The sequence below is a fragment of the Coregonus lavaretus genome, assembly GCF_964263955.1.
Source record: "Coregonus lavaretus genome assembly, chromosome: 13".
Classification (NCBI taxonomy): Eukaryota; Metazoa; Chordata; class Actinopteri; order Salmoniformes; family Salmonidae; genus Coregonus; species Coregonus lavaretus.
In genome coordinates, this window is record NC_140000.1 from 33,128,042 (window position 1) to 33,152,201 (window position 24,160).

The 24,160-nt window shown below is 43.0% G+C and overlaps 1 protein-coding gene across 1 annotated transcript; it reads right to left on the reverse strand.

The window, feature by feature from the left end:
• Window positions 1-7,988: 7,988 nt before the first annotated feature.
• lyplal1 (lysophospholipase like 1) lies at window positions 7,989-13,169 on the reverse strand. Its single transcript, XM_084174413.1, has 5 exons — window positions 13,056-13,169; window positions 12,276-12,375; window positions 11,630-11,799; window positions 9,482-9,597; window positions 7,989-9,181 (listed from the first exon to the last, which is right to left on the reverse strand). Exons 1-5 carry the CDS (start codon window positions 13,147-13,149, stop codon window positions 8,930-8,932), a joined length of 732 nt encoding a protein of 243 aa, XP_084030539.1. The 5' UTR covers window positions 13,150-13,169; the 3' UTR covers window positions 7,989-8,929.
• Window positions 13,170-24,160: the final 10,991 nt, after the last annotated feature.

Consider the following 24,160-nt stretch of genomic DNA (forward strand, 5'->3'; position numbering starts at 1 on the left):
GCGTGTCAATGACTGGACAGTCTCAGACTGCAGGAGTGCATTCTAGAATGTCTACTGCTATTGGCATCGCCTGCCATTACACCATTACACCACACGATTGGTCAGAAAATGTAAGTGTATGTTTTAGTCCTCAAATCTTTTTTTCTCAAGTCTCAAGCCAAACAGACTGGTTGTTTCATTAATTTAAATTATGGAGCCTTGCATAATCGTAAAAAAACAAAAACACGTGCGTCAATTAATTAACGTAATACAAAAATCCCCATAAAAATCTGTCTGTTTAAGCTAAAGATATCTGTTTTTTTGCATGGGTCTCAATCCACCGCATCCGCCGATGTCGGCCTTCCGCATCCCCCCCCCCCCCAGTTCCATGTGGTTGTAGACACGTTTTAAATAACATGACATTTCTGTACAGTACTGTAATGACTGCAAAATGTTTCAAGATGAAAGGGCACGGTGTTTGTTTGCACATTACATTAACCTAAGTATTTCCTGGGCAAACAGCATGCTGAAAAGGAACGTGTAAATGAAAATATAAATGTACAAGTGTGCTCCTGAGTGGCCTAGCTTGAAAAGTGCATGATGCCACATCACAACGTAAGACACGGGATGTGTTTGAACTGCAAATCAGTGTGTGTGCTCCACTGGCGGCGTTGTGATTGAACTGGTTCGGTAGAGTAGCGTGGAGCAGAGCGTAGCGGATGGGGAGGGCCATCTATGGGCTCTATGTGCACAGAGCAGGCACTGTCTCATGGCAGTAAGAAAGTTAGAATAATATATACGTTGGACGAGGGCCCACTATTAAAGATGGAGCCTACTCGAGGCAGTTGTATAAACTTCAGAGGACTTTCAGTGTCTCTCTCTCTGATGTCAGAGGCCTTTTGAAACACTTAAATCAAATCACTGTAATGGACAACGAGGGGGGAAATTGCGAACAAAAAGCGACATTAAATTAGATTTCCTCCTCCTATTGGGTTCCGAGGTTTCACTTTCAAACAAGGTGTACCCATTTTGCACAAGAACTTGAGGTATTTCATTATTTGATCACGCTTTGAAATGTTAATAGGGCAGAATTTGAATGTGATCGCTCTTCAAAATAAGCAGTGGCAGGGAGGGGCGTATTGTGATTGGAGGGTTTAGTGTTTATCATGCATTTGGGCCCCACTCTCCGCTTCAGGAAGGTTTTCTCTGGCAGGGATGACCCAAACCAGCTCAATTTTTTTGGGGTGAGTTTCTGTCACCCCGGGTGCTCCAGCTGCCCATCCCCCTAAACAGCGAAAGAAAACATGGCGGCCCCCGCGGGGCCCTGAGTCAACACTGGCGGACGCCTGCAGCTGCTTTTCTAATCACAGGAAAGCCTATCAGCGGCAGCATAGTGTGGACACAGACCAGCAGACTACATACTCCACTCTATCTCTAGTCTCTCTGTCATACACACACACTCAGGCACACACACAAAAACCTGGATGACTAATGCCTTCATTATGAGTTCCCCTCTGAGTGTCATCATCATTGTAAGACCAGAGTCTGATCTGTTGCAAGGTATTCACATCTTAATTTTTCTATTTAATAACATGCCGTGTGTATCAAACAAAGATTCAAGCCTTCTTGGACAAAGAGCATACAAATTGAGTAATTGATGGGTGACACCACCAACATTATATATTGCTACTTTCAAAGAATTGTCTGGTAGGGAAGCATAGCTTTGAATGGGAGTCAAACACTATAAGGGAACGGTCTGCTGATAAGTAAAAATTATCTCACTTATTCTGTTGTTATTGCTACCATTTTTACAAACTTTGCATGTGCTTTGTACAGATATAGCTGATTCAAAGGAATCACATAATATTTCAGTAGTGCAATACAGAAAAAACATTTAACCGATCATTCAATCACATATAACATCATATTATTGTACAAAATACATGAATGGACGACAAGAGTGCAAACGCCAGGGTTCTATGGTAAAAATTCTGCGATTTTGGGAGTATTTTGCTGTTGCTGGAACTGCATGTCAATGTTGCCAAACAGTAATGTTAGCTTGTTTATGTGGTTAGAGCTTTATGCATAATGTATTGAGTTGGTTTTTAAGGGCTTGTTAATGTTGTGTTAAGGGTAATAAAACCCCTTCTTTAGCAACAGGAACAGACAAATTGAATTAAAACAATTCTGATGAGCTAAGCTAAAACAAGCCTCTTACTAATCTCTTGTTGGAAAAGTGCCCCGGAGATAGAGAGGGGCAGGGGGGTGGGGGTAGGGGTGTAATGTTGGGGGGCATACCCATGGAGAAGTGCCAGGATGGAGGCTCCATGCCAGTGGTTGTGTACTGCCTCTGGGGTAAAGGAGGTATAATGTTTTCATGTCCTCTCACTAAACTCTGCCATTTGGAAGGCATTAAAAATAATAAAAATGGAAATAAGTAAACACTGGATACTTTGAACTTCACGGTGGTCTGCCAGTCACACTAGCTATTATTATCACTGACTACACGGCATTCTGTTGCCATCTGATTATGAACAATTTCTTGGGCATCCTACTGCTTCACTTCATTAGCAGGTTATAAGAGTTAGTGGGTGAATGGAGCAAAATGAGAGGAGAGGGAGATAGAGTGTGTGCGTGAGGAGAGATGGGGGAGAGAGAACAGTGTAATTGAGAGTGTGTAATTGAGTGTGTTGTCCACAAAACTGAGAATAAAGTATCTTCTCTATATGCAAAGGCATGTGATTAGATACACTGAGTACACAAAACATTAAGAACACCTGCACTTTCCATGACAGACTGACCAGGTGAATCCAGGTGAAAGCTATGATCCCTTATTGATGTCACTTGTTAAATCCACTTCAATCAGTGTAGCTGAAGGGGAGGAGACAAAATCCTTAATTAAGGATTTTTAAGCCTCGAGACAATTGAGACATGGATTTTGTATGTGTGCCATTCAGAGGGTGAATGGGCAAGACAAAACATTTAAGTGCCTTTGAATGGGGTATGGTATTAGGTGCCAGGTGCACCGGTTTGTGTCAAGAACTGCAACGCTTCTGGGTTTTTCACGCTCAATAGTTTTGCGTGTTTATCAAGAATGGTCCACCACCCAAAGGAGCATTGGAGTCAACATGGGCCAGCATGTGTTCCTAATGTTTGGTATACTCAGTGTAAATCACCTGCACTTACCTCTAACTTTCTTCAGAGTGGGGAGATCACAATCACCATTGGCCCTAGCTGCAGCCCCAGTGACATCTCTGTCCAGAGCCCAGCTCCAGCCTCTTGTAAAAGCCAGAACCAGTTCTTCTGGGGGAGAACAGACACAGCATAATGCCTCTCCTCCTGGAAGCCCAGAGGTTGCAGCTCTGCTCTGTCTTTTGGGTCCTCAGGTCAAAGACAGGAGAGCTAAAGCTGTGAACACTTTTTACATGGGACCTGCCTCACGGCACAGAGGATGTATTCAAAGCACAGAAAGAGGAAAAGTTAAAGGTTAAAGGGAGAGGTCAGGGCAGGACATCAGGTAGCCAGAGTGTGTGTAGTTAAAGACATGATAAAGGCTAATAAAAAGACAACTCTGGTTTGAAACTAAAAACCTCAGTGGGACTAGCTCTGGGATAAAGAGAGCCTATAAACAGGGGTTGGAACTGGTTCAGGGAACAGAACCAAAAACCAGAAAAGAACAAATTTTTTCAAGGAACAGAAATGGAACCGGGAACGAAAGTGATCCATACTGTTCCAGAAACAGAACCGTTATTTTAAAAGCATGGGAACCGGTTAATAACATTATTTTACGTTCCAGGAATTTTTTCTAGCCACACAAAAGAACGTAACAAAGACCCTATGCAAAGCCCTCACTCTGTCACTCAGAAACTTATTCCAGTGTCTGCCTGCAAGCTGAAAATCTTTACCAGTGTGTGCGTGTTTAGGCTACCTGCCCTTTCCCCCTCCGAAGCATAGGCTACTGTACTGACGTTACAAGCATGATTCAGAAGATATGGAGAGAAATTGTTTATTAGCTAGAGAAGAATGGATTAACTTTTCAATGCTAGTTAAGGATACTATAGGTCTATTTATCACGTTTCAAGTTGGATTTATTAACTACAAAAAGGTAAGACGTGTTTTTAATTCTGGTGCCGCTCTGCACACACAAGCTTGTTAGCTAGCTAGCTCAAAGGACATTCAGTTTCTCCATAGAAACCGCTCCTCCTATGTACAGTATAATTCTGTGGACCTAATTCAGATAATGCATGTCCTAACAAGATGCCCAACGCTTCAAGCCTCCTCCTCAACCCTCTCTCGCTCCTCAAAATTTCAGTCGCATCTTGCGCCATAGGCTACACTTGTCAGTCCATCATGCATGTAAACAACTAGCTTGCCTGGTCTATCCACACTGATTGGTGAAGTAATTAAATGAGCTAAATGTAAAAAACTGTTTATTTCACAGGTTAACCTCTACGTTATCGGTGTCCCGTATACGGGACGGTTGAGCTAATGTGCGCTAATGTGATTAGCATGACTGTTGTAAGTAACAACACACTTTCCAGGACATAGACATGTCTTATATGGGCAGAAAGCTTACATTCTTGTTAATCTAACTGCACTGTCCAATTTACAGTAGCTATTACAGTGAAAAAATACCATGCTATTGTTTGAGGAGTGTGCACAACAACAAACAACTTATCACGGCAACTGGTTTGATACATTCACCTCTGAAGGTAAATAATGTACTTACATTCAGTAATCTTGCTCTGATTTGTCATCCTAAGGGTCCCAGAGATAAAATGTAGCATAGTTTTGTTTGAAACCCCTGCTGTCTCTGGCTCCACACCCTCTCCGCTCGGCCATCTAGATGTGTGAAAGTTAGTGTATAAGCTAATGATCCATCATGTAAGACATTCCTGGGAGTGTATTACCATATCATTTTTGTATGTTCTCTATAGTTATGTACTTGAAAATGTATCAATTGACCAATTCGGCACATTTGGGCAGACTTTATACAAAATAGTCCAGTATTGCAATGCTTCACTGGATCAATCTGAAACTTTGCACACACACTGCTGCCATCTAGTGGCCCAAATCCAAATTGTGCCTAAACTGCAATATTATATTATGGCCTTTCTCTTGTAATAATAATAATAATAATAATATGCCATTTAGCAGACGCTTTTATCCAAAGCGACTTACAGTCATGCGTGCATACATTTTTGTGTATGGGTGGTCCCGGGGATCGAACCCACTACCCTGGCGTTACAAGCGCCGTGCTCTACCAGCTGAGCTACAAAGATGATTAATATATATATATATATATATATTTTTTTTTATTATCTTTTACCAGATCTAATGTGTTATATTTTCCTACATTACTTTCACATTACCACAAACTTCAAAGTGTTTCCCTTCAAATGGTATCAAGAATATGCATATCCTTGCTTCAGGTCCTGAGCTACAGGCAGTTAGATTTGGGTATGTCATTTTAGGCGAAAATTGAAAAAAAGGGTCAGATCCTTAAGAGTTTAAAAAAGGAACAGAAAGGAACCAGCACTTCTTTTTTGGTCCGAACCGGTTCAGAACTTATTTTTGCTGGTCGGAACAGTTTTTTTGTTGCAACACCTTCTATAAAGTAACATTAACTCAAGTTAGACCCTATTCTTGAATTCAGACTATGACCTATTGCCAATTTATAAATCCTAATCTGCAATAAATGGGCAACTGGAATAAAATGAGAGTATACAATCAGATTTTGGCACTCTTGCTCACACATTTCCTACACCTGCTTGTGTTATGCTCTTAATTTGGCTGGCACACTGTACAAAACAGATGTTATTAGAATATATTAGACACTACAACAATAATCTAATCCTTAGTCCACAAATGATTTAATACTGGATTGGAATCCATAGTATCTAATTATAAATCAACGACGGACGGTCAAGCGTTGCGATAGACCAATTGAGTGGTGACCTTTAATGGGTGGCGTGGCCAGATGAGTGATCTGGAATCTTTCAACACCTCGGCTCCCTCGGCCGGGAATTCCTCCTGCTGTAGCCTGGCCACTCTGGAGCAGGTCCACATGGAAAGTAGTGCGCAGTGGAAACTGGCAGCCAAGAAAGCCCTGACTTCGCAGTCAGCAACTCTTCCAGATTAGCATTCCTTCCCCCTGACACATGCACCGTGAAGCAGATTATCATCTGAGCCGACAGGGGACGCACTTTAGAGGAGGAGCAGGGGAGGAGAGGAAGGGGGAATACCTCAGGAAAAGAGAGAGCAAAGAGAAGGGAAGATGGAGAAGTTAGAAAAGTCAGTGAGAGAGGAGTGAGGAAGGCTAAGGGTTAAGAGGCAAATTACAAGTTAGCGTGGCTATGTCATTACGACCCACTAGTATTGTAGTAGCCTCAGAAACAGTGACGGGAGTTGTAGTAATACAATTGTAATGGCATATCATACAGCAATTAGTGGTGAAAAGTAGGGTATTGGATAAGGAGTGTTGAGAGGATTTGAAGTCTACAGTGTAAGAGGGTTGTTAAGGTGAAGGCTGTATCCTCCTTGTTTCGAAATGCAGCGTTTTGTTTTTAGAGCCTGATTTCACCTAGAGAGGAGTAGTAAGCTCATAGCCTCCTTCATTACCTACATCTATTCCCGTCATTAAATCATAAAACGCCTGGATAGCAATAGGCTACAGCCCGGCCTCTCACGGGCCAGGAGAAGAGAGGTAGAAAAAGAGAGAAAGTGTGGGTGTGTGGAGGGAGGGAGCGAGCGAGTGAGGGGCGATGGCTAAGGAGGCATACAAGAGAGGGGGAGTGTGCCAGTCGGTGTAGGGGAGAACTGCTGGCCGCTCAACAGTAGCATTCTTTCACACATAGCTGGAAGTAATCAGAGATCAGGGCCAGAGAGAAATTCAGAGCTCAGTCTGTTTGCTTTGGCCGCACCTCCCACCCTCTCCTCTCTTCTTTCTCTCCCTTCCACCTCCCCATTCTCTTCTCCCTTTCTCAGCCCCCCATCCCAGCCCCGCCAAACCACTAAGAATGATCTCAACATTGTTGCCTGATCCGAGTTCACCTGATACTCACGTTTCCATCCTCTCCAGTGGGAGGAGAGAGAGACAGAGAAAGAAAAGAAACCTAGAGCTAGAAAGAGGGGGAGAGAGCATGACTAACAAATAAACTTTGCACATGAATTGTTGGGTGATTAGAGAGTGGAGAGAGTGTAGTGGGAGCAAAGAGATTTTGAGGTAAATGCTTCCTAAATGGTAAATGCTTCCTAAATGGTGGATGGTGTCGAGGACAACTTCCAACTAAATTTCAATAGCCTTATTGCTATTGTAAAAACAGCTGCTAACACTGCCAAAGCATTTTCGACATACAGTTTATATGTTGGAATGAAAGCATGCATGGATGTGAAGTAATAAACTTGGATTTTCTTTTGCAGTGAGAAACATTTTGGTTTGGTGTTCTTGTGTGTTGGGGGACCATGTTACATTCTCTAGCTGATTCAACTGAGCAGCTATACTTTTTCATACCTTATTCACATCTAAGAGGTTGCTGATTTGTTATAGCCTACATCATGTAATAAACACATTTAAATCATGTTAATTTAAAAGTTTGTGTTTACAATTTCAAAAATCATCATTCAAAGTCAATTTTTCATCTTTTTCATTCTTTCTCCAAAAAACAATCGTCAGATATATATCGGAATCCGAATCGACTTTTGCCTCCCCCATACACATACTATGTTCATCGCAGCTGCTACTACTAATGTCTTATTTAATGACATCTAATGACCAATGTCATCTCCTCCTATCAAAACTCTTATCTCACTTCCTCTAACTCCCATCTTAAGTGGCCTCTTAGCGCATACAGTAAGGGGAGGGGTGAAGGAATGTGAGTGTATTTGTATTCAAATAGGCTCCCATATGTGGCAGTGATGAGTACAGGCTATTACAGACAGTGAGGAAATACACAGCTGTGCAACAAGCTGAAATATGCTTATCAATAACTTTTCCAAAAGGTGACTGCTGATGTTGACAGATGTTTAATTTACACCCAGGGCTATACAAGAAACGTCAATCATTTCCATAACTCTCATTATGTGTTACTACTGCTCACTCATGATCTTCCTGTGTTCTGACCCTGGCCTGAAGCCCTACACTAGTGAAGGCAGCCAAACATCCGGACTACCTTAAGCACAACGCTGATAGAGAGGCTGCAGGGAGGAAGAAGGGAGGAATATCTAACCGCTTCCTCCCAATAACCATCAATGAAGCGATGTGTGCTACGGAGCAGAACTACTGAGCAAACAGAACAGACCTCACCTCCCTCCGTCCCCACACATGTTCAACACATTTCCCAGCACAACACGATAATGGTGTATAAAAAACAGAGTGAGTGAAAGAGATTGACTAAACAATTCCTGTTCTCTCTACAGCAACGGTACTAATCTGACTCTAGTGTTAGTTAGACTATAGGGTGGTGGCAGAGTATGCGCCCATATCCTATCACAGCTAGACAGACGAGGCTGAAGTGTTAAGAGTGGAGACTGTACTAGTGCAGAGGGAGTGTTTATAAGCACACTCAACTATCACATTCTATTTTGGAGGGAACTACACAGCTGTTGAGTACACTAAGCAAGCACAACGGACAGTGACCAAGCAAAAAAAATAATAATATTGATTGACACTTAATAAAAAAAAAACTGTATTGTGTCCTACAGAGGTTGTGAGGAGGTGGTCCACAGCCCACTCAGCACGTTAATATCATTTTCACACTATAATGCCGACCCGAACCGTGCTGGCTCGCTTTTCCAGCTTTGTTCCAGATACTACGGGCAATGCTTTACCTGGCCAGCGCAGTACAGTTTGGTTTGGCTCAGTTTAAATCAGCTCAATAGTGTGAACGTGTTATTAACGTGTTAATAACGTGTTGTTAATGTGTCTGTTTAGTGGTGTGGGGCTGACTGGTCAATGCCCACTGGCATCTAGACTGTCCGGGAGCAGCTTGGTGAGGATCCAGGAGCGCAGTAGCTCAATCTCTGGCCGAGAGAGCTGGTGCTGGAGGCCTGGGAACGAGTGGAAGGTGGTCGTCATCCCAGCCTTCTTCAGCAGGGCCGTAGTTTCTTCTCCCCACTTATGGAACACCAACTTGTCCCCTGTCCCATGGCCCTGGAACAGCTCTGGGAGGGGGCTCCCCGCCCCTGCCCTCTCCTCCACAGCCTAGCAGGGGGAGAAGAGTCAGTCAGACACTTCTAGATTGCCTACTAGCACACTCTATAGGCCCAATATCTCTGTCAGAACCAAGTGCAGCCAACTCCTGATAAATGCAACAGCTTGGGACTGTCATGGAGCTCTGTGAATTTGGACACTGTATATCAATATACCAATATTTCTCTACCACTATCTGTCATTCAAAGGACAGTTTAGTAGATAGTTGTAGTTTTCTGGCGCTCTAATCTAGATTTAGAATATTGTTTGGACAGTTTAGTAGACATTATGCCCAGTGAGAACCTGCCTTACCTGATATACTACAGAGTCCTTGTTGAGAAAGCTGGACAGAGCAAAGACTCCTGCTACGTCAGGGTGATAACGGCAGGCTAGGTGGAGGGCCATAGCTCCGCCCATAGAGAAACCCCCTTTGGACGAGGAACAAGACAAAACAGAACATGTCATTGTACTGGGTCCATTAGGTCTCTTTCTGCAGGTATTCACTGAAAATGTGTATTGAATATTGTATCCAAAGTGCTTTTCCTGGAAAATCTAATTTTTCAACTGTGCATATTGGGAATAATATAAGGCAGCATACATAATAATAAATATATTCATTTCCGTATGAGTAACAGTAGCTTAAGCCATCCTGGCAGTTTAAGCTGTCCGAAGTGGAAAATGCTCTGCCTTTAACTGAGAAATAAAAAAATACATTCAAATGAAACGGACTCCTTAGTTCCACATCATCAGCTTTATCGCTCCTCAGGAGTCGGCACCCGTTCACGAGCCCGTCCTTAATCTCACACATTTGGGTACATCTGGGCACACAGTGTACATTTGGGAAAGTGTGCAAGTACCCATCATCCTGTCAGAGGGGGAAGGGAAGAATGGAGATATGGAGGGAAGGAGGAGTTCAAATGCTTTGCCCCACGAATAAAACATTTGTCCATGACGTCCATCAATGATTCTCTGTTTCTTTCTTTACTTTACCAGCTACACTCTTTGAAAAAAAGGTGCTATCTAGAACCTAAAAGGGTTCTTCGGCTGTCCCCATAGGAGAACCCTTTGTAGAAGCCTTTTTGGTACAAGGTAGAACCATTTTGGGTTCCAGGTAGAACCCTTTCCACAGAGGGTTCTACATGGAACCCAAAAGGGATCTACCTGGAACCAAAAAGGGTTCTATGGGGACAGCTGAAGAACCCTTTTGGAACCCATTTTTCTAAGACCGTCTTTCTGGTGTACTCTCAGTCTCTCACTCCAATCCACGATAACAAACCTCTTACAATCATACATTCACATTTTAATGTCTCCTTTCTTACACCTCTCTGTTGTGATGTTTGGTACAGTGCTGCTGTGTGTTTTCGGTGTGTGTGTGAGCCTATATGTGTGAAGTCATGATTGTGGTGATAGCTTCTCTTCTCTGAGATTTCCCAACGGATCCGTGCTTTTTTAAAGAGCGAAAAACATAAACACAAAAGCCTGCGGCGGAAGCTTTTTCTTGAAAAACTTTTTCCATGGAAAGTTCTGCCGCTTGTCAGTCCGTCAGCCCTGCAAGTGGACTCTGGGTACAGACCACTCCGTTTCTCCAGTATGCAGAGTGACTCCAATGAGTATTTATAGTTAATGACAAAATGTTATGATTTAGGATGATAATATTTCAGCAGTCTCCCAGGAACATGTGTTTTTTGAATCACTTTCTCTGGAGCGGAGTTCAGGGGCTTTTCTGGCGTTCCACACTGGACCTTTCTTACAAACGCTCAGCAGTTTTTTTCTCCTCACAACTATTTCTGTATATTTATATATTTCAGGGCTTGTAGGTTAACCCTTTTCCTCCTGTTCCCATCGGTTTCCCCTTTCATAGACGGCTATCATTTGTTCTCTTACAGAGACATAAAACATGCGATGGCCCCCCACATATTTCCTGTGGGAACTCTTACCTAAGTTCTACCATAGTGTTTATGGCACTTGATCCGAGCGGTTTTATGTCATTGTTATTTACATGCAAACCTGATAACCAAAATATTTGGGAAAAAGGATTTACAGAACCCGAGAATCCCTCCAGAAATACTTTACGGTTCATAATTGGCAGCGTATAAAAGGATAAAGAAACCTGATAACTTGCATTCTTCATTTTATATCATGACAGAGGGAGTTGAGAACATCAAGGCCAAGAGAGAGTGTGGTGTGTGTGGAGAGAGAGAGAGAGAGAGAGAGAGAGAGACAGAGAGAGAGAGAGAGATCAAGCAAATGGGCAAGTGGAGGGGTGCATAATAGACACATTCAGGGGGGTCATGGAGTTAGGAAGTCATGAGGAAGACAAAGAGTGAGGGAGAGAGCATACAGCCAGAAAGAGAAAGGGAAACAGACTGAGTAAGACAGATCTAGTAGCAGCAGTAGTAGTAGTGTGTGTGTGTGTGTGTATGTGTGTGTGTGTGTGTGTGTGTGTGTGTGTGACAGTACCTATGATCATCCTGTGTTTGGGTACTCCTGCCCTGACCTCCTCCTGTATAACCGCTCCCAGGGAGTTGGCCATGGCGTCTATAGACTCCAAGTGCTCCAGACAGTCCCGTGAGATCTTGTAGCGGTCAAACCACACATTGGACAGAGCCCCCCGCATGGGTGTGTATGGCCTGAGGGGTCAACAGAAGACAGAACAATATTCAAAGTTTGGTTATGTAACGAGGAAAGGTTTGGGCAGTGAGGGACACATGGGAGGATGAGAAGATTTATCCCTTTCCACACTATGGTGCTGACCCGAACCGCACTGGCTTGGAAATGATCTATTCACATAGTCCATTCATCTCGCCGCGGTAGTGTGAAAAGGGTATTAGGCTATTTAGCCTATTTAAATTGCTGTTCAGGGCCCATATTTATAAAGCATCGGAGTAGGAATGCTGATCTGGGATATATAATCGTAATCATTATTACCTAAAAGGCTAAACTGATCCTAGATCAACACTCCAACTCTGAGATGCTTTATGAATACATGCCCAGGTGTTCTACCTGTCTGGGTTAGTTAAGTTATTTTAAAGATGACAGTTGAAGGGCTTTGTCTCTGTGTTGAGGGTTTCAGCAGCTTGACTGCAGGACTGTATATGGCATTTACCTGGCTGGAGCTGTGGGATATACCACTCTGATGTGGGGGAAATCCAGGTCTGGTACCGAAACCTCTTTGACCCATGCTCGCACTCCCTGTCCAGTGTCTCCTGCATGGCAGAAGTGAACAGTTAGCCAATATAACTGACTCACCAGTCACTAGGCTTACAGAGCAGAACTTTGGTGTCACCCACGTCCCTTTCACATGTTGCTGACTGTTTTTGGCATAATCCGTATATTGAATATTGGTGATACCATAATTATATATTTTTTGTTGTTAAGTTGCTCACATTTATTTCATGAAAAGGAATTTACTATTATATATATATTTTTTTATATTTGATAGATTTTTATATTTTTTTAAACATTTATTTTATCAGGGATAACAGATAAATACATAGCATTATTTTTTCTTCTCTTGTGATCAAGGCCAAATATTAAGTATCCTTAGAATAACATTTCCCAATGCTGACCACTCAATTGAATTTATCTATCTACGTACCTACTGTTAGCTACATTATCAATTTGCCACAGTAGGCCATATCATAGCTCAGTTACAGTTGCGTTGAAGCCACATAGCTTGTATAGTTATAAAGTTCAAAGACAGTCCTGTCTGTCCTTCACTGTACAAAAGCTTTCAGTATCTCATTTGAAGGTACTCTGGCTATGCTATAGGCTAGGCTATAGGTAGCTAACCTACTACAACTCCTAGTTATTATGAGGCTAGTTCAGCGTAGTTACTGTTGAAGAAATGTCACTAAACATCGAGCGCATTGTAAAACGCAACCACCTGAGCCGTGTAAGAAGATGACTGATGCAGAGTGTTTCCCTGTTGGAGATACAACACACTTGTGTAGGAGCTTGCTGCTCGGTACGGTAGCCATGACTTCTGTCAGTCTCGCGCGAGACTACAGAGCAGCCAGACAGGCATCTGTGATTGGATAGACTCAGTGCACAGATGACCAAAACCTAAACTCCCGATAGGTTGTTCGACTGCAACTTTTACTCCATCCCGATGATATAAAGATTAGGGAATTTACGCTGCATGCGCGCATGCTCCAATGCGAACAGGTATTTGCTACATTATTTTAGTTTGGCTATGAAGGCTATATTTGATGTTATTACAATACTTTGACATTTTCAAGATTCAAGATTGAATAATTTATTTCCATACCAACCGAAGTTGTTCAGGATCTGACTTAATTGCTGCACTTCATTAAAAACAGGGACAAAAATACACAGATAGTACATTTATTTTTATAGCCTATAAATCTTTTGAAAATACAATTACATTGTGCAAACACTTATTTGACTTATAAAAATATAAAAGTCTACTTGCTGGCATGTGTGACCATTTTCACTTCCCCTTTATGTCAGAATTCATGGTCAAGGACCAATTTCCCCCTGATGCTATTTAGGGACACTAAAGTATGAGCTTATGTAGCCCCACAAAAACTGATAAAGCACTGCTCGGTCCAGTGTTTCAGTGTGCTCTATCATGTGTGCAGTGATTTAGATAAATGTCTGGATCTACAAATCAGTTTAAACACATTCTAAGGTCTTATCTTTTATAAACATAGGCCTGTTTTACTCAGATTCTGGTCATTTTCACTTGCCTTGGACCACACAAACTGTGTCCCAACCCTGACCCCCAATACTGTTGCAGAGAGGGATCAGCTTGAAAGTGGGTGGCTATCTTGCTGTGCCAAATACCTAAACTATAAACCCACTCAGGGGTCATTCCCACCATTTTGTGTAATAGAACAGACCATAAACATTTCATGAACCTTTAACTGACATGTTTTACATGGGATGCTCCCCTCTTTAGAATAGACTGTTGATGTGAAACTTGATATTAGGCCTACATGTCTGGGTCATGGTGTCTGTGCCATGTAACATTGTTGTCCTTTTATTCCTTATTTGACAGGGCACAATGGTTGCAGGACAAAGGAATGCACAGGTCTCTTTGGAGGTTGATCAATGAGTATGTGTGAATATGGGGTAAAAACATGACACATTCACTCAATCATTAACACACTTTTTAAATATATATATATATTTTTTTTAATCAGTGAGCAGCACAAATTTGTGCTTTAATTATTTTTATGATCATTTCTTGGTTTAAGTAGCTTCACTACGTAGACAGAGGTGAAATAAATATTCAATAAATCTCATGTGGGTTTTGTGTGAGTTGTTCAAAAGATCAAAATGTATTTTATGTTTAATTGAAGCCCATTGTGTGGCCTTGTTCTGGATGGCTCGTGTTATGGATGGCATGCTGGAATGAATTCCCTCTGAGTGAATCATGCTGCTGACTGATAAGTAAACTCACTGTTGTCTTTCAACCTGGATTCAGGGGTAGACGTAACGTAGTAAATGTAAATCCGGGACACTCCTATTAGTATGATATGTTACGTTTTGTATGGTATGTATTAATTTGTGGATGTCCATCATCTATTTTGTATGATATATTACGAATTACAATTTGTATGATATGTTATGAATTGCAATTTGTACAATATGTTACTAATTGTAATTTGTAGAATATGTTACAAATTTGCAAAAACTATGATATGCTCCAATTTGTTGTGGCTAACATTAGCTAGGTGGCTAGGTGGCTAACACTAACTTTAGCTAGGTGGCTAACGTTAGCAAGACTAGGGGTTAAGGTTAGGGTTAGGAGTTAGGTCAGAGGGTTAAGGTTACAGTTAGGGTTAGCTAACATGCTAAGTAGTAAGTAGTTTAGCTAAAATGCTAAAATTGTCCATGATGAGATTTGAACACGCAACCTTTGGGTTGCTAGACATTCGCATTATACACCTTCCCATCCACCCTGACCAACCACTCTACTTTTGGCTTTGCCTTAAGTAACCTTCTGTGTTATGTAACCATACCAAACATAATATATCACACTAATTTGAATGTCCCGGATTTATGTTAACTCTGTTGCGTCTATTCTATGAGACAAAAGTATCTCACCTCACACTTTATCGTCAGTGTTGTACTCATGCGTGCCTATCTTACATACCAACATGTCCCTGTGCTAACCTTGCCCAGCTCTATCCTCACCTGCTTGTTAGTGGCTACGATAGCATCTGGGTGTGCTCGTGTTGGTGTTAAAGTGTGCTACCTTGCGTCCGTGAGATACCCGTTGCAGCACTGTGATAACATATATTTGTGAGTTTTTGCAGGTTTTAACCAGACAGTGAAAAGAGATCAAATGAGGTTGCTTGTTCTAAAGATAACTTTAGCACTCATACCCCTTCCCCTCACAAACAAGCACTCGCTCATTCAAATTCTAACTCAAGTTAACCCATGCACCCTATGGTTAGCTTATTGTTGTTTAGGTTATTTCTAATTGTACTATTTCACTGTAGATCCCCGATCCCAGCTAAACCTGCCTTAGATAGCTCCTTTGTCCCACCCCCCATACACGCGGAGACTGACTCAATTGGTGCCTCTAGTGATGCTATCTCTTTCATTGTTACCCAACGCTTAGGTTTACCTCCACTTTACTCATATCCTTCCATATCCTTGTCTGTACATAATGACCTGAATCTTTTCTACAACGCCCGGAAATCTGCCCCCTTTATTCTATGTACCCAACGCACTAGAAGACCAGTTCTTAAAGCCTTTAGCCGTATCCTTATTCTAGTCCTCCTCTGTTCCTCTGGTGATGTAGAGGCTAACCCAGGCCCTGCAGCCCTCAGTATCACTCCTACTCCCCAGGCGCTATCATTTGTTGACTTCTGTAATCGCAAAAGCCTTGGTTTCTTGCATGTTAATATCAGAAGTCTACTTCCTAAGTTTGAGTTATTCACTGCGTTAGCACACTCCGCCAACCCTGATGTTCTAGCAGTGTCTGAATCCTGGCTTAGGAAGGCCACCAAAAATTCTAAATTTCCATCCCCAACTATAACATTTTCCGTCTAGATAGAACTGCCAAAGGGGGTGGAGTTGCAATCTACTGTAGAGATAGCCTGCAGAGCTCTATCATACTATCCAGATCTGTGCCCAAACAGTTTGAGCTTCTACTTCTAAAAATCCACCTTTCCAGAAATAAGTCTCTCACTGTTGCCGCTTGGTACAGACCCCCCTCAGCCCCCAGCTGTGCCCTGGACACCATATGTAAATTGATTGCCCCCCATTTATCCTCAGAGTTCGTACTGCTTGGTGACCTAAATTGGGATATGCTTAACACCCCGGCCATCCTACAATCCAAACTAGATGCCCTCAATCTCACACAAATTATCAACGAACCTACCAGGTACAACCCTAAATCCGTAAACATGGGTACCCTCATAGATATCATCCTGACTAACTTACCCTCTAAATACACCTCCGCTGTCTTCAACCAGGATCTCAGCGATCACTGCCTTATTGCCTGCGTCCGTAACGGGTCCGCGGTCAAACGACCACCCCTAATCACTGTCAAACACTCCCTAAAACACTTTAGCGAGCAGGCCTTCCTAATTGACCTGGCCCAGGTATCCTGGATGGATATAGATCTCATTCCGTCAGTAGAGGATGCCTGGTTGTTCTTTAAAAGTAATTTCCTCTCAATCTTAAATAAACATGCCCCATTCAAAAAATACAGAACTAAGAACAGAGATAGCCCCTGGTTCTCCTCAGACTTGACTGCCCTTGACCAGCACAAAAACATCCTGTGGCGTACTGCATTAGCATCAAATAGCCCCCGCGATATGCAACTTTTCAGGGAAGTCAGGAACCAATATGCACAAGCAGTCAGAAAAGCAAAGGCTAGCTTTTTCAAACAGAAATTTGCATCCTGTAGCACTAACTCCAAAAAGTTTTGGGACACTGTAAAGTCCATGGAGAATAAGAGCACTTCCTCCCAGCTGCCCACTGCACTGAGGCTAGGAAACACTATCACCACCGATAAATCTACAATAATCGAGAATTTCAACAAGCATTTTGCTACGGCTGGCCATGCTTTCCACCTGGCTACTACTACCCCGGCCACCAACTCTGCATCCTCCGCTGCAACTTGCCCATGCCCCCCCGCTTCTCCTTCACACAAATTCAGACAGCTGATGTTCTGAAAGAGCTGCAAAATCTGGACCCCTACAAATCAGCTGGCCTAGACAATTTCTTTCTAAAACTAGCCGCCGAAATTGTCGCAACCCCTATTACTAGCCTGTTCAACCTCTCTTTCGTAACATCTGAGATCCCCAGAGATTGGAAAGCTGCCGCGGTCATCCCCCTCTTCAAAGGGGGTGACACTCTAGATCCAAACTGTTACAGACCTATATCCATCCTGCCCTGCCTTTCGAAAGTATTTGAAAGCCAAGTTAACAAACAGATCACCGACCATTTCGAATCCCACCGCACCTTCTCCGCTATGCAATCCGGTTTCCGAGCTGGTCATGGGTGCACTTCAGCCACGCTAAAGGTCCTAAACGATATTATAACCGCGATCGATAATAGACAGTACTGCGCAGCCGTCTTCATCGACCTGGCCAAGGCTTTCGACTGTGTCAACCACCGCATTCTTATTGGCAGACTAAATAGCCTTGGTTTCTCAAATGACTGCCTCGCCTGGTTCACCAACTACTTCTCAGATAGAGTTCAATGTGTCAAATCGGAGGGCCTGTTGTCTGGACCTATGGCAGTCTCTATGGGGGTGCCACAGGGTTAAATTCTTGGACCGACTCTTTTCTCCGTGTATATCAATGATGTCGCTCTTGCTGCTGGTGACTCTCAGATCCACCTCTACGCAGACGACACCATTTTGTATACATCTGGCCCTTCATTGGACACTGTGTTAACAAACCTCCAAACGAGCTTCAATGCCATACAACACTCCTTCAGTAGCCTCCAACTGCTCTTAAACACTAGTAAAACTAAATGCATGCTCTTCAATCGAACGCTGCTGGCACCCGCCCACCCGACTAGAATCACTACTCTCGACGGGTCTGACCTAGAGTATGTGGACAACTACAAATACCTAGGTGTCTGGTTAGACTGTAAACTCTCCTTCCAGACTCACATGAAGAATCTCCAATCCAAAGTTAAATCTAGAATCGGCTTCCTATTTTGCAACAAAGCCTCCTTCACTCATGCTGCCAAACATGCCCTCGTAAAACTGACTATCCTACTGATCCTTGACTTCGGCGATGTCATTTACAAATTAGCCTCCAACACTCTACTCAGCAAATTGGATGTAGTCTATCACAGTGCCATCGTTTTGTCTCCAAAGCCCCATACACTACCCACCACCGTGACCTGTACGCTCATGTTGGCTGGTCCTCACTACATGTTCGTCGTCAAATCCACTGGCTCCAGGCCATCTATAAATCACTGCTAGGCAAATCCCCGCCTTATCTTATCTCATTGGTCACCATAGCAGCACCCACCCGTAGTCTGCGCACCTCCTTTGGCCGCCATTCCTTCCAGTTCTCTGCTGCCAATGACTGGAACGAATTGCAAAAATCTCTGAAGCTGGAGACTCTTATCTCCCTCACTAACTTTAAGCATCAGTTTTCAGAGCACCTTACCGATCACTGCACCTGTACACAGCCCATCTGAAATTAGCCCACCCAACTACCTCATCCCTATATTGTTATTTATTTTGCTCTTTTGCACCCCAATATCTCTATTTGCACATAATCTCTTGCACATCTAGCATTCCAGTGTTAATACTAATTGTAATTATTTTGCACTATAGCCTATTTATTGCCTTACCTCTATAACTTGCTACATTTGCACACACTGTACACAGTGGGGGAAAAAAGTATTTAGTCAGCCACCAATTGTGCAAGTTCTCCCACTTAAAAAGATGAGAGAGGCCTGTAATTTTCATCATAGGTACACGTCAACTATGACAGACAAAATGAGAATTTATTTCTCCAGAAAATCACATTGTAGGATTTTTAATGAATTTATTTGCAAATTATGGTGGAAAATAAGTATTTGGTCAATAACAAAAGTTTTGTAAGTCTTCACAAGGTTTTTACACACTGTTGCTGGTATTTTGGCCCATTCCTCCATGCAGATCTCCTCTAGAGCAGTGATGTTTTGGGGCTGTCGCTGGGCAACACAGACTTTCAACTCCCTCCAAAGATTTTCTATGGGGTTGAGATCTGGAGACTGGCTAGGCCACTCCAGGACCTTGAAATGCTTCTTACGAAGCCACTCCTTTGTTGCCCGGGCGGTGTGTTTGGGATCATTGTCATGCTGAAAGACCCAGCCACGTTTCATCTTCAATGCCCTTGCTGATGGAAGGAGGTTTTCACTCAAAATCTCACGATACATGGCCCCATTCATTCTTTCCTTTACACGGATCAGTCGTCCTGGTCCCTTTGCAGAAAAACAGCCCCAAAGCATGATGTTTCCACCCCCATGCTTCACAGTAGGTATGGTGTTCTTTGGATGCAACTCAGCATTCTTTGTCCTCCAAACACGACGAGTTGAGTTTTTAACAAAAAGTTATATTTTGGTTTCATCTGACCATATGACTTTCTCCCAATCCTCATCTGGATCATCCAAATGCACTCTAGAAAACTTCAGACGGGCCTGGACATGTACTGGCTTAAGCAGGGGAACACATCTGGCACTGCAGGATTTGAGTCCCTGGTGGCGTAGTGTGTTACTGATGGTAGGCTTTGTTACTTTGGTCCCAGCTCTCTGCAGGTCATTCACTAGGTCCCCCCGTGTGGTTCTGGGATTTTTGCTCACCGTTCTTGTGATCATTTTGACCCCACGGGGTGAGATCTTGCGTGGAGCCCCAGATCGAGGGAGATTTTCAGTGGTCTTGTATGTCTTCCATTTCCTAATAATTGCTCCCACAGTTGATTTCTTCAAACCAAGCTGCTTACCTATTGCAGATTCAGTCTTCCCAGCCTGGTGCAGGTCTACAATTTTGTTTCTGGTGTCCTTTGACAGCTCTTTGGTCTTGGCCATAGTGGAGTTTGGAGTGTGACTGTTTGAGGTTGTGGACAGGTGTCTTTTATACTGATAACAAGTTCAAACAGGTGCCATTAATACAGGTAACGAGTGGAGAACAGAGGAGCCTCTTAAAGAAGAAGTTAGAGGTCTGTGAGAGCCAGAAATCTTGCTTGTTTGTAGGTGACCAAATACTTATTTTCCACCATAATTTGCAAATAAATTAATTAAAAATCCTACAATGTGATTTTCTGGAATTTTTTTCTCAATTTGTCTGTCATAGTTGACGTGTACCTATGATGAAAATTACAGGCCTCTCATCTTTTTAAGTGGGAGAACTTGCACAATTGGTGGCTGACTAAATACTTTTTTCCCCCACTGTATATATTTTCTGTTGTATTTTTTGACTTTATGTTTTTTTACCCCATATGTAACTCTGTGTTGTTGTTTTTATCGCACTGCTTTATCTTGGCCAGGTCGCAGTTGTAAATGAGAACTTGTTCTCAACTGGCTTACCTGGTTAAATAAAGGTGAAATAAAATAAATAAAATAAAAAATAAATAAATAAGTGGCCAAGTCATATGGCTCATAGTAATAACTAATAGCAATAGCACATAAAAGTCCAAAAGAGAGAGAACAATCTGTTAAAACTCTCAGTATTTGTGTTTGAAAGTGAGAGAGAGAGAGAGAGATAGAGAGAGAGAGAGAGAGAGAGAGAGAGAGAGAGAGAGAGAGAGAGAGAGAGAGAGAGAGAGAGAGAGAGAGAGAGAGAGAGAGTGGGATCAGATTGTAAGTAAAGCATTGCAGTGGGTCTGGCGCTCTCTCAGGCTCTCAGAGGTTGGTTGTTATAAACAGTAAACAGTAGAGGCTCTGGTGGCCCACCGACAGTAGCTGTGGAAGACATAAATCAAACTGTGATTCTTTCAGCAGTGCTGTTATAGACTGAGTCAGAACTAAACATGCCACACACACACACACACACACACACACACACACACACATTTCTCAGGGCAAGAAATAGCTGATCTGTCTTCATTTAGGGACCCAAATCCCCCAGAGCTTTACGCCAGACGCTGTCCTCTCCTAACTATATATATATTTTTCAAAGTGAGAGAAAAATGGGAGACTTTGAGCCGTAGAGGACAATCCTTGCTTCTGTTAATTCCTGCTTCTAGTTTTATCATATTGGAAAGTTTGACTGGGGAGTTAGAGCACTTTGACCGCAGCAATTTTTCACCCTGCTGCTTTTCTTTTGCCTTTCATTTTTCATATTTTTCTCTCTAAATGTGAGCTCACTGGTGAGCCCTTGGGGGGCTGCCGTGGAAAGGTAGCTTCTTCACATCGATCAGTGCTGATAAAATAATCACCACACTCAGGTTGAGGGGAGTTAAACAACTCATCACTCTCCCTACTCAGAGGTCTTTCTGTGATTGAGGTTCATGAGGGCCTTTTTATTTATAGAGGGAACTTAGTAAGCAAAAGGAAAAATGCCAGCAATGGAAACTTGTTCTCCCCTCTCCAGTTAGGCAGGCCAAAGGTGATTGGTTTGATCTTACAGAGTACACTCATAACTCAGAGGGACTCAACATGGATTCACAACACAGCAGTCACATATGAATCATACTTCAGTCCACTTCGACTCACACATACACATGATAGGAACGACATCACTGGACTGCCAGCTCTGGGACAAAACACATCTAAAGCCTATTCCCCCTCAGGAGACTGATAAGATTTGGCATGGGTCCTCAGATCCTCAAAAAGTTCTACAGCTGCACCATCGAGAGGCGCATGTGGCAAATACAATTTGATTTGTGTCATCTAGATATCAGTGTTTTATTACTGTACTACTGCACAGGATTCCATACACAACTACCTGTATGGGCTCTGCCAAGGCTTCTGAACTGTGTGCAGTAACAATTTATTTATGCCTACTATTTGATCCGTGCTCTGGAAGTACTACAGGTTAGTGTCCTCTTGGCAGAGGCTCCAGGTCTCTGTATGATCAGGACCTGTCCTCACTCCCTGTATAGTGCCGTTGCCGCTGACTCTATTGACCTGCGTGTCCTGCCTCAACCCACAATACAGTGTGCTGCCTTGGCTGCTCTCTCACCACGTTTTATGGCCTCACTTCAAAGCTCCCTGCTGCAGCCCTGCCAGAGAGCGCCACATAACTCAGCCAACATAAAAGTATGGCCGACCATAAATTTTTACGGAGAAAAAACCCTAAGTAAACACAATGGGCTCCTAACAAGCAAACTAATGGAGAAACAATGCCACCGCCTCTGCCCATGTTCATCTGGAACCAGGCAAGTCAGCTGTTGACGGTTTCGCTTTTAATATCTGTAACTGTATTTTCATTATGTACCCAATCCATAATTCCTCCTACCTACAGCGGTGCAGAGGTATTGGGTTTTCAGGAATGTGCACGAGAGGCCAAGGAATTTTTTGGCGATGTGATTTTATTTTCAGGGTTCACTTTGATGTGGATGGATGTATTCTTCATTCTCTCCCTTACTGAGAAAATCAGAAGCATACATGTCAGCACAAAGGTCAACTGGGAAAGTGTACTGTTACGGATAAGTTTTGGTTTACACAACCATTTTGATGTGATAGTTGTATCTAAGTTTAAGAGCAGGGTTTGGAAATAATCATCTTAATGCTCTCTTTACCTTTTTATCAGAGCTATGAATATCCACTCTCTCTATCCTCACTCAGATACCACTGCATCCATGGCTCCACCTCATCAACCCCATTGGCCCTGTCATATTACTGTAGCCTCCCTTCTCTAACAGTGTTCCCTCTATGCAAGTCTGCTGTCAGTGCAGGAAAAACTTGGGGTATAGAATTTGCCTCTAAGCGCTGGTCCAGGGAATGTTTGGTTCATTGGCTCATAGTGGTTGAGGTCAGACGTGGGCTAGGGAAAGCTGATCCTGGACCAGCGCTCAGGGCCAGGGGCAACGTCTCCCCAGAGTATTGGGGAAGCACCTGCTCTCCCCGGGCCTATGATTTAACCATAACACAGTGCTTCTGTAGCTCTCCTGACTTCAGACAGGTTTCCATTACACAGGAAAAGGGGAAAGCAGTGTTTTCTGAGCTGTGAGCGGTCACAGTTTGCGCTCCTGCCAACTTCTAACTGTATTTTTGGAAAATAAAGGGCAAAGTGAGAGCATTGCCACAGCATTTTGCACAGCACAGGCTCCACTCTGGGTTGATTTTGGATGGAGGAGGCCCTCTGGAATGGATCTTCCCTTTTTGTTTTGAAGGACCTGTCATGGAGAAATTTTGAGAGGCATGAAATAGAGAGAGAGAGAAATTCAGAGAGAAAGTGATGCAACACACTGTCCTGTCTAATGACTCATTTGAGCCCCCCCACCCCCCACCCCACAAATTAGAATGACCCTTGTAATATTTTGGTTGTGTCTGAAACCATATTGAATTTAATATTTCAAACAGACAGGCCCCGACCAGGTCACTGGAATCACTGTCGTTTATCTGACTGGCTGAGTAGGGAGAGATGCAAAAGGATTTGTGATATGTGAAATCCAATATTCTCCAGGAAAGGAGAAGTTGGGCGGCTCCTGATCCTATTTGCTCCCTTTCCCCTCTACCCCACCCCAAACATTCTGTTCCCACATCATTCGATTCTGATGTCCCATCCCAGGGGCCCTAAGTGCCACATCCCGGCCCTTCCTCTTACCTTGCTTTGAAATCAGACACGGGAAGAAAATATGAAGTTATTTGTAATTCTGCCCCCTCCCCTCTTTCATTCTTCTGCAGAGAAAAGTTGAAAACCCCAAAAATCGATTTTAAAAAATGTCATGGTGGTGTTATGCAAATGTAGCACATCCCCTGCTGAACAGGGTTGTCTTACTTTTTGTGCCTCTGTCTTGAGATGCTCGACCCAGCCTAAACTCAATGCGCAAGCTACTGTCCAACTGTTTATGTCTCTTTAAAAAGTACTAGTCTATCTAAAGCCCTATTGGCTCC